This window comes from Apodemus sylvaticus, chromosome 5 (assembly GCF_947179515.1).
Source record: "Apodemus sylvaticus chromosome 5, mApoSyl1.1, whole genome shotgun sequence".
Taxonomy (NCBI): Eukaryota; Metazoa; Chordata; class Mammalia; order Rodentia; family Muridae; genus Apodemus; species Apodemus sylvaticus.
This window is the reverse complement of record NC_067476.1, coordinates 5,362,462-5,378,536: the sequence shown is the minus strand read 5'-3', so window position 1 is coordinate 5,378,536 and position 16,075 is coordinate 5,362,462. Positions and strand designations below refer to the sequence as shown.

Genomic DNA, 16,075 nt, shown 5'->3' with positions numbered 1-16,075 from the left:
ACCTAACTCAGGATGGAACTGGTTCCTGGTGCAGGTCTGCCTTTCCCACAAGACCCGCACCTCCTCTACTATTGAAATGCAAATTCTGGCCAAATGTCACCGAGGGCGGCTACACTCAAAGCCTGATCCTTCCGCAGTCCCAGCTCAAACTTTTGGTCTCTGTAAACTTTCGAACAAGAAGTAGTTCCTAGGTGCCCGTTCCCTACACCCTTCCATGCCTCCTCGTCTTGCTAACCAAAAGATCCTGGCTCGGGACGCTCTCCCTAGCCCGGGGAGGCGCAGAGCCCACCAAGGCGTTGAGAGTGACAGGGTCCACAAGGGTGCCCAGGAACCGGGGGCGGAGCGCGGTAGGATGGGGCGGGGCAGGGGCGGGCCCCCACAGGGGCGGAGCGCACGCTCGCCCTGAGCCTCACTAGTGCCTCTGCCGCGGGAGGGAGCGCAGGGGCGTGGGGCGCAGGGCGCGGGCGCTGGGCGCGGGTGCGAGCGAAGTGAAGGAACGAGCCCGGGTGCCTGGTAGGGCCGGGGAGACCCTGAGAGCCCAGCGCCTCTCACCCTCCAGGAAAGAGGGCAGCAGAGGGTGGACGCCCGCGAGACCGCCGGTTGTGCGCGTGAACGTCTGATCCCCCGTAGGCCACCGCAGGAGGCCGCCGCCCGGGCTGCGGGCAGCTGGCGAGCAGGCATGCCGCGGCTCCTGGCGCCCTTGCTCTGCCTAACACTGCTGCCCGCGCTCGCCGCAAGAGGTAGGCTCCCGCGAGCCCGCAACTTCGGGCGCCCTTCGGAAACTTCTGCTGCGCCCAGCGCACGCTCTGGGAGGATAAGAATAAGAGACCAGCTGCTAGAGTTGGGAGCCAGAGCCGGTGGACAGGACGTGGGACCTGGTGTCCTGGCGTGAGGAGGACCCTCCTCCTTCCAGGCGTATCCACTGTTCTCATAGCGCCCAAAGACGCTGGAAGTTTGATATGGGGCGCTGGGGCTTCGGGGCCCTATGGCCCCGGAGGCCCAACCCTGGCTCGCACTTGGGTAGACGCTCCTGGGGCTCGCCGCGGGGGCGGACATGCTGCTTGCGCCTGCTACTTTTCGATTTGAATCGAATCGGTTTTGGTTTCCTGTTGCTTCTTGGGACCATTTATTTTCATTTTTTGCCTCCGGCCCGTGCTGGAGCGGATGTTGGGGTGCCGTATGAGGTCAGGGGCGCTATGCTCGCGTTGCTTACTTAGAGCGGGGTAGAGACGATGTGCCCTGGACTCCAAGTATGGGTTTTTAGGATCGCTGTTCCCTAGCTGGAATCGAACTTTCGAAGAGGGGCTATGTGCAGGCGACTTGCTGCCTAGGGTGGGGGTAGGACTGACTCACTTTGGAAGTTTGGAGACCCTGTGCGGATTGAAGCGGGAGCCGAGGAGGGGGGCGCTTATTTCCTTGCCGGCTTCATGGAATGGGGGACTCCTGTCGTAGTAACCAACTGCACTCTTCTCCCAGGAATTGGAGGAGAGAACTACCTGCTCTTTCCTTAAAAGTAGAGTTTTCTGTGATGGTCGAACTCAGTCCCACATCAGGGCTTAATTTCTGGAGCTCCTTAAGATGGCGTGGGAGGGGCTTATTACTAGCCCCTTCCCGAGAATAGGGCGGAATTCTTTCTAAGTGAGCTTTCTAAGACCCCCTCCTTGGGTACAGCGGGGGCTGCCCCTGGAGATGCCTGCGAACAGGTATTGGGTGTCGGAGGAGGCGGGGCAGGTCTCCGGGTGCGGCCCCGCTGCCCCAGGAGGCGGCCCTGGCGCGACAATGGGCCGCTCTGATTCCCGGGCCGGCGCTTTGTTGGAGGGCGGGGTGGCGGGCTCCGCAGCTGTCGCTTTTTCCCACGATCCGGGAGCTGAGTGTGGCCACCCCCTCCCTCCTGCGGCCCCCTCGAATCTTGTGTTTGAACTGAGGCAAGGGTGGAGGCTGGTCGGGGGCTTTGCTGGGCTCCTTAATCCACTCCCACTTTGGCTGTGTGGTTAGAAGTTTGGGAGAATTTCCTTTCTGTTGCCGTTCACTTCACTTCACTGTGAGTGGGACTGTACACCTGCCACCTAGCCAGCCTATCCCTTCTCCACTAGTTTTTGACTACAACACTATGAGCAGAACACTGATTCGTAAGCCGCCCCCCTGCCCCGCCCCACCTCTGGACTGCCAATAACTCTAGTGCATAGGCACCACGGCTTTAGTCTCTGTCCACCGACAGCACCATAAGGAGTTAGGTGCCCAGAACCAAGACTGACCTTTCTCTTCTGACCCTTCCCCAGGCTTCAGATGCTCCCAGCCAAGTGGGACCTGCCTGAATGGAGGGACGTGCGAGGTGGCCAACGGCACTGAAGCCTGTGTGTGAGTACCGCCCCTGAGGGGACCTGTTGCTTTGGTCAGAGCAGAGCCCCTGCCTTCTGGGGACAGAACACTGGGCTATTGTCTTCGGAAGACAGCCCAGAGGCTGAGTGCAGTCACGTGCTGAGTTTTATTGGACAAAGTCTGGCAATTACTTAATCACCAGCAATTATGCCGCGTGTGGAACTACTCTGGCCCCTGGAGGTTGGCACACTCCTTCGTGGGCCCTCAGGCTCCTGGGAATCCATGGTGCCCTAATTCTTATTTAAAATGCTCTAGAAACAATTGTTTTTGATGATGAGCATCCTGGGGCATTTAAGGAGAATCTGAGCTTCACCCCCTGTTGCCTGGGATCCCTCTTTCTGAACAGGAGTGCCTGAGGCTGTTGTTTGTTGGTGTTCTGGTTTTGTTGTTATTGGCATTATTGGTTTTTTGTGCTTTTTGTGAGACAGGATCTCACTATGTAGCTCTGGCTGTCCTCAAACTCACTACATAGACCTTGAACTCAAGAGATCTGCCTGCCTCTGCCCAGTGGAGAGTGCCTGTTCTAAGACAAGACCCACCTCTCCTCTCCTTGAGGTGAGGTTGGGAGGAATTGGAATGGCCCTTGTTGCCACCGTCGTCTGGGTGGCACAGTCCCACCTCTGGACTCTATGCCAGGGGCCCTCGGTCTCAGGTCACCAACTGTAAAATGGACCTGGGAAGGATCCCTGGCCAGGTTGCACACAAGGACTAGGCAGTCAGGGGAAGACTGCTGGTGCTAAGGCTCGCGCCCTTCAGCTTGAGTTCCTCCAGTTGAGACTAGCAAGGTGCTGGAGGCTGAGGCCTCCCCTGGAGGCTGGAGACGGAGAAGGCTCCAGGCTGCATGGCGCGCCCTCATTCCAACTGCTTAAGGGCCCATCCCCTTGACAACGGGAGCTGCCGCTTCCAGGACCCAGCCTGTGGACTGCAGCCCCACCTCCCTGGCTGGCCCGCCCTGTACTGAAGCCAATTAAGCAGGTCTGTGAGCAGTTTATTGGACAAAGCCGATTGTGCCTCTGTCAGACACTAATGAATGCACACTACTTTTTTCCCCCTTTTTTTGGGGGGGGGAGCTTTCTCCCCCTTGCAGAAGCCTCACGGACGCTTGATGCCCTAAATCTTATTTCCTTCCATTCAGAGGCCGACAGCTGGGATTCAGTAGAAGGGCAGCGGCTATTGTTGGGAGGCGATTAATGCTGTGTGATTAATTATGCGTGGCTTCCCAGAATGTACAGCCCCCTTTCCCCCCAGCCCCCCCCAGCCCCGCCACTGTTGCTCTGCCTGCCTCCCTGGCAGGGCAGGGCTGAAAGGCTTCTTATTTCTGCCCAGGACTTAGAGGGGTCCTGCCAGACTGGGGAAATTGAGGGTAGTTTCTTCTTAGCCCCACCAGGAAAGGGGCACAGCCTGGTCTGCTGCCTGCCAGTCACTGGTAGAGTTGTACATGGGGCTACTGTCTATTTGCTGTGGTCCCGCTAATGGCTTGTGTCTTAGTATCTGTATAAAGACCTTTCAAGCCAAAGGCACAATGGTGTTCTGCTTTCTTTCCCGCCTCCCAAACTTGGGGAAGCTGCTTGCAAATCCCTTGCAGTACAAGCCAGGCCACTGAAAGAATCTTGGTGCCAGGCCTTCTGTCTTGCACTAGATCCTAAGGCCCTTCCTCCTTGGCAGAAAACTTGCTTCAGTTTGGCTCAGAGTTCCACTGAGCTCTATCCACAGAGGCCCCATTGTGCTCACTCCGTTAAGTCCAGTGAGATGAAAGAGATATGCTCTCTTCTGGTCAGCAGAGCTGGAGGCCAAGGCTACAGCCAGGCCTGGCTGGTGAGAGACACAGGCCTGGGCTCACTGTGCAGTTTGGGGGCTTTCTAGCCCATCCATAGAGGGGTCCAGCTCACTGTATGGGCTTGGGTGCTCGAGGGTCCCACACCGTTCCGTGGTGGTGTCTCCTTCCAGCCTACTTCATGTGGCCTCAGGAGGCCTACCCAAGAGTTTGCCAGAGCACACACAGAGGGATCCACCTCTCCTGACTGGGGAAAGGCAGCTCCCCTTTTCCTCAAGGGAACCTCAAAGGCAATCTTGGAGCTTGTAGACCTCTGTCACACCTAGCCTTGATCCTAAAGGTTTTTGGCTTTCCTACTCTGAGAAGACCCATGGAGTCATAGGACAGTGAATTGGTGCCTTGTAAATCATCTCCTCCACCCAAACAGAGACCCTGTCCTGAAAGCTACGGGGCGGGGAGTTTCAGGGCTCAGGATTGCAAAGTGAATCCTCTTGGTACCAAGTGCCTTCTATTTGTTTATTTATTATTTTGGTTTTTCAAAACAGGGTTTCTCTGTGTAGCCCTGGCTGTCCTGGAACTCACTCTGTAGACCAGGCTGGCCTCGAACTCAGAAATCCACCTGCCTCTGCCTCCCAAGTGCTGGGATTAAAGGCGTGCGCCACCACTGCCCGCAAGTGCCTTCTCTTAAGTACTAGTCCCACTGAGGTTTAGCTAGCCAGTGATCATATAGGAAAGGCCTGACTTTGCACTCTGTACACAGAGAACAGTCTGGGCGGCTGCTGTGTGTTAGGAGATATCAGAGGCCCTTTGGGGGAAAAGAGTTGGGGCCTTCCTTGTGGGCCCAATGTGTGCTGAGAGGGAATACTGACAAAAAGCTGTCGGTTGAGTCCGCTGATCAAAAGGGCTTATAGGGGGCTGCAGGCTCTGAACTGAGGGAGCCCAGGAATAGTGTTAGGGAGGCTAAGGCCTCCTTCACTGAGAGCTAAGCCAGATGTAAGGGGGGCATGCATTTTAAGTGCATTTAGGAATCAGGTGAACTATGCCCGGAGACACTCAGGATGGTGGGTGATAACCTTGGACACCCTGTGTTTGAGAGGTCTGACCTTAGCTCCACCATCTGAAGTCAGGGCAGAATCAGGATTGATATCTTGGTGGTGCACAAGGATTGAGGAAGAGCTGTGAAGAGTAGGCACTGTAGAACTCCCATGTCCTCTTCACACTGCGCTGGTGAGCTAGCGCCCGGTTCCAAGGCCTTCCTTCTCCCATATTCCGCTGGGTAATGAATTAATTCCCCATCCCAGTAGTGCTGTCTGGTGGCTCTGTTTGGGTTTCTGTTCAGGGATGAGCTGGCTGGATCTGAGGAGTCTAGCCTGGGATTGTCAGCTCCTCGGTTTCCTTTTTTGGAATTTCTGTGTGTGTGCACTCAGAGCAGGTGTATGTATGGAAGTCTGAGGACAACTTCTGCGAGTCAGTTCTCTCCTAGTGAGAGGTCTGGGGAATCAAAATCAGGCTGTCAAGCTCATGTGGTAAATGGCTTTACCCTCTGAGCCATCTCACTGGTCCCTCAGACACTTTACAACAACTACTGTGCTCTGTGTGCCATTCCAAGTATAGCCCAGAACTGGGACAGAACCACTCAGGGGTAAGAGTCATCCAGCATGTATGTGACATCTACATACATGGTAGTCCTGACTCTCCGTGGCCTGACAGGGCTATCAGCAGATCAGCCAGGATCAGGCACGGGAAGAAGTCAGCCATGCTTGGCCGTGAAGTGTTTCTGCTGATGCCATTTCCTCCCTCCCTCCAGAGTATGTGTTAGAGCCACATCCCTGGCCCATCACTTCCCGCCCTCTTGGTGAGGAAGCAGGGGTGAGGCCGGAAGTGATTGGTGGGCTGAGGAGGGACCCAACACGATGTTCTACGTCTTCCCTCCCCTGGCTCTGCTACTGTTCCATTGAGTCACGTGCCATCTTGGGTTGGTCCCATCCAACCCAGTAGGAGAGGCAGCGGCTGACCCACCCAGGCTTGCCTGTCTGTGCAGTGCCATGTCTGGCCTTCAAGGATATGAGGTTAGAAAAAAACAGGTTAAAAAAAAAACAGCCTCACAACTTCACGTGTCACGGAACCTGTGGGGATGTCCAGGTACTAGGACACCTGAGCAGAGGCGGGATGTTCCGTGGAGGAGAGCCCCATCTCTGGCCAGCAGCCAGCAGTTTTTCCATTGAAGGAATAATAATAATGCTAAAGGAGAGAGCCGGAGCGCAAGCTATGACCTCAGCAGGAAGAGGGTGGGGTAGAGCAGACAGGAGAGAGAGCCCTGCGTCAAGGAGCTACGCAGGATGTAGATAACCAGAGCTGCTTACTGGGATCCCCAGAAGCAGGGTGGTGGTAGAGGGGTCTTCACAAGGTTTCATGCCCAGGGTCAAAGATGGAAGTTCCACCGGGGAAGATGGGTTTGTCCCTCACTCCTGGCCCCTGTGCTCAGGGAGTAGGCAATAGGATCAGACGGGGCCCAGAGGGCAGGCATGCTGGGCTGAGGGGTTGGGCTCTTGTGTGGAGAGGGGTGTGCTTCATGTGTCATCTCTCACTAGTGAGAGGATGTGGCTTTGTAGTCGAGTGGCGTCCACATTGCTTTCCTGAAAAACACGAAGGCGGCAGCGGCTCTCACAGGGCCGTGATCAGCCCTGAGAACTTGGTGGCAGAGGGCTGGGTTTTCCCAGAGGGCCTGGCCCACCCTGCGTGTTTCATCTCCAGTTTATAGGTGGGAAAAACTGAGGCTAAGGGTGAAGCGGCTGGCGGGCGGGCGGGGGACCTAAGGGCAGCTTGCATCAGCTTTCACCTTCATGTGCAGGCGTATCCAGAACTTTCCAGACCTTTCCCAGAGGCTGAGGGGGAATCATCACCAGCTTTAACGAGCGGCTGGCTTCAGGGCATCATTGTGACTGGGTCAGGACGTGTCTGATCCCCCTTGTTTCTCAGGCAGGGCACACCCTGGTACCTGCTGGCTGGAAGACACAAACCAGCTGGTTGTGATGAGCCGGACTCCAGTCTCAGTTTACCCCTTGTGCATGTGAGGGCACCGGAACCTCCTCTCTGCTCTATCTAGGCTGGGCTGAGGGGTAACCTACAGGTGTTAAGAGTGGCTGCTTTTGGAGGTAGCAGCTCCTAGAACTATCCATGTGGCAGGGCCAGTTTTGCGAGCTGGGGCATATTTTGGCCTCAGGCTGGGGACACCCTGCTAGAGAGGGGAGTGAGTGGCCGGGTGGACAGGCAGTAGATGTCTTTCTTGTGGCCTTACTCCATGCTGGGTAGCTGTATCAGAGTCCAGGATTCTGAGGACTGATCTGGGAGACGGGGCTTTTGGGTGGTAGATTACATCCTTTGTAAACTATGCCATTTGAGCCGTGGAAAGTGCGCAATGCAGTGTACTTAGTAGAGGCAAGGGTTGCACAACCAGTCCACCTATCCAGTTCCAGACTCCTAAATCAGCCCAAAGGCAGCTGCTTACCAGCCCCCCTCCCCTCCCTGGCAGCCACTGAGCTGCCCTCTGTCCCTGAGCCTTTGCTGTTCCATTTCCTGTGAATGGAGTTACCCAGTCTGTGGCCATTGAGTGCTGCTCTCTGAGCACGGATGATGTCAGGGTCTCGCTGTGCCACTGTGGGTGCCAGCTCTGCACTCCTCTTAGGATCATTTCCAGCTTGTGGTGCCATCAGGACGAGCCCTGTTCTGAGTCCTGACAACAGCACCAAGTGGCCAGAATGTACGTCTCTGGGCTCGTGCTGCCCCCAGGGAATGTAGAGCTACTTGATGTGCTCCTGTGTTGGTCACTGATGTGCCTAAGGCCTCACAGTGCCCAGTGCCCATGGCAGACTCATAGCCAGCTATGGAAGCCTTGCCTTCCAACGGCCATCTGACCTCCTGGCCTTTTACAACTTGAAGGAAGAGCTAGTGGGGTCTGCATGCCTGGTACCGGACAGTGGAAGCGGAGGATTTTTGCTGAGCTTCGTATGCTCCGGAGCCTAAGATCTAGGGCAGGCAAGGCAGCTGACCCACCTAGACACCAGCTATGAGGAAACTGGGGAAGCTGGGCTGCTGGAGTCAGCCTTAGTCTCCAAAGAGCAAAGCTTGGGGAGCTGTGTGTCTGAGTGCCCTAGGCCTTCCACAGATTGGTGTGAGGCCCACCACGGGGTGGCATCTACAGTAGCCGGTATAAGTCCAGGCAGGGAGCCTTAGCCAGCAGGAGCAAGTAGGGAGGGACGCATTGGCCCTGCCTTCCATAGCCTAGTGTTGTGGTTTCCCTCCTCAGACTAGGAGATTTGAACAGGTCTGCCAGTCTACGATAGCCACAGGCCCCTTGGGAGGGGCACCAAGCTCTGTGAGATGAGAGGACCCTGCCCTTACCTTAGAGGTAGAGATTATCCTTCAGTTGCCTCTGATGCTCAGAGGGATGTATTATCTCTTGTAGAACTGTTATCCTAGCCAGCACAGGCATCCCCAGTGGAAGGGCTAGGGATGGTTGCATGGACTTGGTATGTAGGAGCTGCTTTCTTAGTGTTCACTTCACCTCTTGACCAGGCCTTTTATTTCCTTAATCATTGATTTATTTTTCATTTCGTGAGCGTTGCTGTTGCCTGCGCGTGTGTCTATGTGAGGGTGTTGGATCTTCTGAAGCTGGAGTTACAGACAATGGTGAGCTGCCATGTGGGTGCTTGGAATTGAACCTGGGTCCTCTGGAAGAACTCTTAACTGCCGAGTCATCTCTCTAGCCCCTAGACTGTGCCTTTTTGTTGCAGCCTCCTGGGCTGAAGTGCTCTGGGTAGAAGGCCTCTCAGCTTTATCCTGGGTTCTTGCCATTTACACTCCAGAGTGAATTAGCTAGGCTCATTTCCCTCCTTCTGCCTGCACCTCCACACTTTAGTTTCTTTGATTGGTACTCGCCAGATGAGCTACATCCACTGCTGAGGCACAGGTAGGAATGACTGTCTCCAGTTATGGAATAGGGCCAAATGCTGGGTCCAGCCTTGCCCTGATAGGCAGATAAGAGGAGTTGTCATTGGGCTTGTATTGATTTATCCCATCACCTGGCTTGGTGTCCCTGTGCAACTGAAGTGCTTCAAGTGCTACCCTTCTGAACTAGGTAAATGAGCCCCTTGTCATCTGTTGATGCTGTTAATTTGCTGAACAAATTCTACCGCAGGTAGTGCCAGAGGCCAGCCTGACCCCAGCCCCAGCCCAGGCCTGGGGGAAAGGTCCTGCCACTTGGACTGTAAGTCTTGGGTGAGCAATTTGCTCTGAGCAGTCGGCTAAGGATTTTGAGATGTGGATATGCCTACCCCTTGAGAGTTCTTAGACCTGAGCAGAGGACAAAAGACTGTCCTTCTTCTAAGATGATACCCAGGCACTGAGGCCATAGCTTGACTCCGGGCCTGCAGCCTTAACACCACATGTGGGTCACCCTGTATGAATCACAGCCCAGCCACAGGGAGGCCAGGGAGCCGCAGGCTGCATGGAGGCCACTGATTTTCCTAGAGAAACATCTGTGTTTAATCAAGTTCAGGAAGAAAGCTGGGCGGCAGCCTGCTCCCTGGAGCAGGTTTTCCCACGGCCTAGAAGCGTGTGTGTGTGTGTGTGTGTGTGTGTGTGTGTGTGTGTGTGTGTACGTACATGCTTATAAGGTGTGTGGGAAGGGGAGGAAGCAAGGTTGACAGGGGCTTTCTTTCCTCCACATGCTCCCCTTCATTTTTTGTGATAGGGTCTCTCACTGAGCCTGAGGGATCTCCTCTGGAAGGCTGGGCTGCATGCCAACATGCCCAGAGTTTTACCTGGGTTCCGGAGGTTTGAACTTAGGTCCTTGTGCTTACACAGCAGGTACTTTGCCTATTGAGTCAATATTTTGGGTGTGTTTGTATAGGTGTGTTCAAGTATGTATGCTTGTATCTTGGTGTATGTAGAGGCCAGAGGCCAACACTGGGTGTCCTCTTTTTACACCCCATCTTATTTTTTTATAACAGGGTCACTCACAGAGCCCAGAGCTCCCTGCTTCAGCTAGAGTGGCTGCCTAGAGTTCCAAGCATCCCCCTGCCTCCACCTCCCCAGCGCTAGGATGGCAAGTGTGTGCCGCTGTTCCTGTTTCATGTGGATGCGGAAGACGGACCTTAGGTCCCCGCGCTCGCTGGGCAGACAGTTTACCGATGGAGCCAGTGTGCCAGTGTCCTTACTTTAGAAGTAGATTTGCGGGTGGAGTTCTCGGTGCACAGTGTCCCCTACCTACCATAGGCCCGGTCCCAACGTGACCCGACCCGGGAAGGGAGGAAGCAGCTCACACTGGAATCTAACTGGCTCCCGCCAGCCTCCCAGGGCCATTGCTCTGCATGGGGGGGAATGTGGGCGGTAAAAGCTGGAAAGATCACTCAGGTCTGAATGGCAGCAGATCGGCCTCCCACCATTTCCTCTCTGCTTCAGTTCTGAGTGAGCGGAAACAGCACAGTTACTGGAAACAAGAGGTTTGGGGGGAAGCGGGGCTTCCAGTGTGTGCCTGGCCCAAGGTGGCCGGGACAGGGGCAGGTGCTGCTGTGTGCCTGACCCTCTGCTGCACTACTTCTTCTCCGGGTCTGGTTGGACCTGCGAGGTGGGGCTTTCCTTCCTCTTCTAAGGGTCAGACGAAGGTGACCTCGACTCTGTCTCAGAGCCTGATAGTGGAAACCAGGTGGGGCGCTGGTTTGTGGGACAGTGATGTGACAGGTCAGGCCGTGACGACACCCTATCTTGGCTCAGAGTCTGGCCTACTTTGTGGTATCGGCAGCTGGGCTAAGCTGGGCAGTCTGGTCAGATGGACTGGGGCAGGCCTGGGGGCAGATGGGTAGCCCCAGGTTTCTAAGATGTGGCGTAGAGTTTTCAGAGGCCACAGGGAAGGCTGGATCCCCCTCCCTCACAGTGTGCTCTGGACTCCGCCTCTGGGCCAAGCCCGGTCCCCTCCAGCACCCTGTTCCACTAGGCCGGTCCCCTCCAGCACCCTGTTCCACTAGGCCGGTCCCCTCCAGCACCCTGTTCCACTAGGCCGTGCCTGCCTGGTCAAAGCTCAGATCAAGGATCCTTCCTCCAGCGCTGGGACTGCAAGTAGTTTCACACTTCCTCTTCATATGACAGGACCCATCTCCCTGGGGTGAATGGAAGATCTCATGGGGCCACTGCAGCTAAAGGTGCTGGCTGGCCTTACTGCTGGGGTATGGGCTTCATTTGTCTTTGGGGGTCTTACTTTGAGAGCCCTGCGTGCTACCTTGAGGCTTCAGAAAGTGCGCGGCTGTCCAGGCAGCTCAGACCTGATGGGGCACGTCCTTTTCCTTTTCCTCAGTCTCAGCTAAGGAATGGAGAGGTCACTAGGATGCCAGGGAAGCGCAGAGGGGCCGGGACCTGCAAGCTTAGAGCTTGTCCTAGACCCACTGGCCTGGGACACCCTGGATCCTACACAGCTCCCTCCCCAGAGCACCTCCTCTTCTCTGGACCCCTTCTAGAGCAGGGTTCATTCACCTGGTTCTCCTCTTCTCTACTTTTCTGGGTCCTAAGGCAGAACAAAAGATTCTCATGGAGGCCCAGATTGGGCTGGGACCTAGCTACCTGCTGGGGTAGGGGGACCTCCCATGCAGGGGACTTCTTCCTTGTTGGAAAACATTTGGTTGGAGTGGGGGCTGCTGAGTTTTGAGGGGTGGGGGCGACCTCTGGGGCCCCCACCAAAGCTGCATCTGCACTTCAGCAAGTCATCCAAAGGATTCACTGAAGGCAGGTTTCCTGGGGCCTGGAAGGATGCAGCCAAGGCCTGCCTCACTTGGGACCCAGCAGCCCGTGTGGCCCTGCCCCAGTGGGCGGCTGGACATCAGCTTCCTCAGTGCCACCGGTTGGAAAGGATAACCACAGGGATGGCGACAGGCGACCCTTCTGCTAGGAGGGTCTTGGGGGTTTGGAGAAGCTGGGAGTTTCAAGGTTTCCCTTGCAGTGGCAGGGGCTTCCCAGTTCCTGGGTCCCTCACTGAGAACCCTGCCCCCATCCTAGGAGTTTTGTTTCAGCCAAACTCCCCCATTGTATGTGCCTTTGCCCTTTCCCCACCACCCCCCTGGGGAGATCAGGTGACCAAAGAGATGAGGCTGTTTGGGATACAGGGAACTTCTCAGATTCCCAGGGAGCCTCTGCTACTCTGTCTTACCTGTGACTGTTCTGTGAACCAAGGCTGTTCCTCTGTGGGCAACAGGAATTAAGCACTACAGAATCTGGAATGTATATTCAGAGCCTGCTAAGCCTCTGTCTTCTTATCTGTAAAATGGGCCTCGCCTACCTCCAGGACTGTAGTAAGGGTCTAGTGAGGTGAGGCTTCTGGCATCCAAGGACCAGTTTAGCTAGGTGGGAGCATCTTCTCTTTTGGACTTTGATGGTGGGCGAGGGGACAGGGAGACAGAGTAGCCTCTGGACAGCTCCCTCTCACCATCTTCACATTTATTTGGGGAAGCGGAGATGGGCAGGTGCCATACTGCTTTTGGCTTCGGTGTAGATCTCCGTGTGGGATGTCTGGCTTAATCTCTCTCTGGACGAAACGTTTCCCTCTGCTTAGTCGGAGCAGCTTCAGGTCCAGGGCAGAGTTCCACCCTACACAGGCCAGAGAGGCCTAGAGTTGTCTGCTGCGGCCATTCCTAACCTTGGTACTGCTGCACACACAGAGGCTTGTCCCGTGAGTCCCAGGGACCTCTCAAAATTGCTGGCACGCGTTGCAGAGTGCCAAAGGAGGACACATTCCTAGCCTTGTCTGCAATTCGGGGCTGTCTGTGTTTTGGGACGATCAAGCAGGAAACTGTCCCTAGTGGAGGCAGGAGCTTAAGCAGGTGTTTTTCACACCCTAGCAGTGACCCCTGCTTCCTGGTGACCCCTGTTTGCTGGATGGTGCTTTCACCAATAGTGGAAGGGGCAGATTGGGTGGAGTCTCCCACCCCTGCTCCAGAGGGTTGCCACTTCCCACAGACCAACTTCAGGAAATTGTTTAATGCCCCCCCCCCAGCCTTTGTGTCCCCTCAGCAGGGCCTTCACAGGGGGCAGCGGGGAGGGGGTATTGTTTTCCCTGTAGTGGGAAAAGGTGGCTTCCCTGGAGGGCAGGTTCCAGCCTCAACTGTCTCCCACACAAAGGGCTTCCCTGAGCCAGGCCAGGAAGCCTGTGCTTCTCCGGAGCTTCCGCTTTCAGCATATTTTAAACCACCCAAGGATGTAACTGGGGGGAAAGATTTGGAGACAAAAGAGCTGAGTGTGCTGGGAGTGGTTCTTTGAGCTGTAAAGCCTGGAGCCTGGCCTCCATCCTGGCCAGCCCTGTGACCACCTGTAGGCATGCCCTGCCTACCCTAGCTGTGACCCACGTCCCTGCTCTGTCCACTGCCGTCCTAGACTGACCAGCAGCTGATGTTTGGTGCAGGGGAGTCTGCCTTCCACAACTCTGTCTGTCTTCTCAGCTTCCTGCTGCTGTGGGAAACAGGGTCCCTAAGGCCTCGGAGGCTGGGAGGAGTCCACAGTTCAGTTATTCCTGCCCGCCTCCTCTGCTGGCACAGGGGAGGCACAGGTACTAGTCATAAGAGGCAGTGTTGCTGTTCCCTCTGGGGACAGTGCTAGTAGTGCATGGCTAGCTGCCTGCATGCCTGTGTGGGCACAGTGGGGAAGGAAGCTGGGTCGGGGCTGTGAAGGCACGAGACCAAGAGGTTGAAGAGGGCTCTTCTCGCATCATGTTCTAAATGATCCTCAGACAAATGTCTGGATCCAGGCAGGTTTACCAGCAGGAAAGCCAGGCTCTTGTATACTCTTTGCCTTGAGGTCTGTGGGGAAGAGAAGGAATGGAACGGTGGTCTGTAGGGGTCCCCTGCCTTTTGGAGTTTGCATTTGCTGTTCTGAACCAGGGAGAATACCAGGAAGTCACTCAGCCTGTTGTGAGGTGAGCACCTTCCTTCAGGGAGGCACTGAGATTTAGGGGCCTTAGGCTGGCCTCCGCTCAGGTCCCAGGGCTGAGGCTCCTGCCCCAGAAGCCTTTGCCATGGATGGAACTGGGATTGTGACCCTGTGAAAACCCCACAAGGTGGGCTCTGAGTGAGAGGTAGGCCTGGTTTGAGACCTATTGTGCGAAAGTTGGGTGGCAGGCAGCCAACTTTACGGTGTTTTCTCTGAACAGAACAAAGCCAGGCTGGGGTAGGGACCTGCATCGCGCCATCCCTTGGGTACGGGAGAAGAGTCAGCACTTGTTGAGTGGGAGCTTGCAGAACAAGGGCTTCAGCTAGAGCAGGATAATGAAGACAGGGGCTCCCTCCACCACCATGACCTGGTGCCAGATGCTCTCAGCGGTGCTGGGGGCCTGAGGTATGCAGTCATGCACTGAGCCACCCTCTGCCCACCCTCTGCCTCTGGATCATAGATCTGGTGTGTCCTCTGGGCCCTAGGAGCTCAGATACCTCAGATGGGGCCTGTGGTGCATCCAGTCCTCAGACGAAATGTTTTACCTGTGCAATGAATACTGTTGAATCCTTAAGGGACAGGACTGGACCTTTGTGATTCAGACCTAGCCATGCCCAGAGTGTGAGTCCCTCAGCACCTTGGATCTGCTGGTGCCTGCTGCAAGGGCCTCTCTCCAACCTCCCCCTTTGACATGCGTGCTCACTTGCTTGCACACATTGCTTTCTTGCAAAACTGAGGCCAAGCTGAGAGAGTTCCACCCCACCATGTAGCAGCTGAAGTAGCACTGGGAGGGTCCCACAAGACTATGTTACCCCCTTCTGGAAGTGCTTTCTCTCTCAAGTTCCTCTGGCCACTGGGTTCTGGGAAGCCAGTGAAGGGACTCCAGTGTTGACAGCCTACCCCACCCCCACCCCACCCCCACCCCAGCTATCTCAAGTCTAGTAAACCTTCTACTCCCTTCCCCAGCCCTACTTGGCCATAAACCCACCAAGGGCAGGAGCTAAGGAACTCATGCTCCAGTCCCTCTGCCCCCTCCTCATTTTGGGGTGGAGAAAGCTGTCATCTGTCCCCTGGGGGCAGCAGATGGCCATGTAGTTTAGAAAGGAAAACAGCACAATTTAGAATTAGTCCCGGGTGAGAGGCCACTGCAACATCTGCCTCTGGATGCTTTGGGGAGTCACATTTCCATGGAGTGGCGCTGCCAGGGAGGGGGAGGCAGCACAGTGGAAATGCTGAAGCCGCTCAGGCAGCAGCGGTGGGATGACAGGCACAGGGGCCATTTGTACTCCTCTGCATCTGCGGAAGCCACCCCCTCCCCGGGGCCCCAGCCTGCCTATTCCTCACCTGCAGCCAGCCACAGTGGGACAGGTCACACCCCAGGCAACGGAGTATGTGGTGCAGAAGAGGCAGAGTGGAGAAGCAGGTGCCCTAGGGAGTCCCAAGAAGGAAGTAAGGAGAGGGCACACCTGCCATGGCTGGGTTCCCACTGCGGAGGCCCTGAGCGCCAGGGGGGAGCATCGCGGAACACGGGTGGTTCTTGTCTCCTTGATGGTTCAGGCTCTCATCCTGAGGAAGTCCCACCTTTCAGTCCTGGGAGGGTCTTTCCCGACCTAGACAGGAGGTGACAGGAGGTGACAGGAGGCAGAGGACATCCTGGGTCAGTCTGGTTGGTGCTCAAGGACTCCCCAGTGAGTGAGGCTTCCCATGTAGGGCTGTCACGCCTCCATGTTGCTCACATCCACTGGCGCTGGGGGACTATAGTCCAGCTGTGGCCTCAGTGTTCCTTCTTAGGGACATTTGCATGGTGTGAGGAGAGAACGTGGCCAGGCGGTACAGCGGTCAGACAGGTAGGCCACAGGTAGAGGAGAAGGGCCTTTGAGCCGTTGCTGTCTGTCCCCCAGCCCACTGCCCTAGACCTACCCTGCCACGTGGTTCCAGGCATCTGAGGGATGG

General features: G+C 56.0%; 1 protein-coding gene across 1 annotated transcript in view; it reads left to right on the top strand.

The window, feature by feature from the left end:
• The first annotated feature begins 425 nt into the window (after positions 1-425).
• The window catches only part of Notch1 (notch receptor 1), a 45,236-nt gene continuing 29,586 nt past the window's right edge, over positions 426-16,075 (top strand). Inside the window, exons 1-2 of the mRNA XM_052181907.1 lie at positions 426-740; positions 2,280-2,358. Of these exons, the coding sequence (XP_052037867.1) occupies positions 680-740; positions 2,280-2,358 (140 nt within the window). The 5' untranslated portion in view covers positions 426-679. The remainder of the gene's footprint in view (positions 741-2,279; positions 2,359-16,075) is intronic.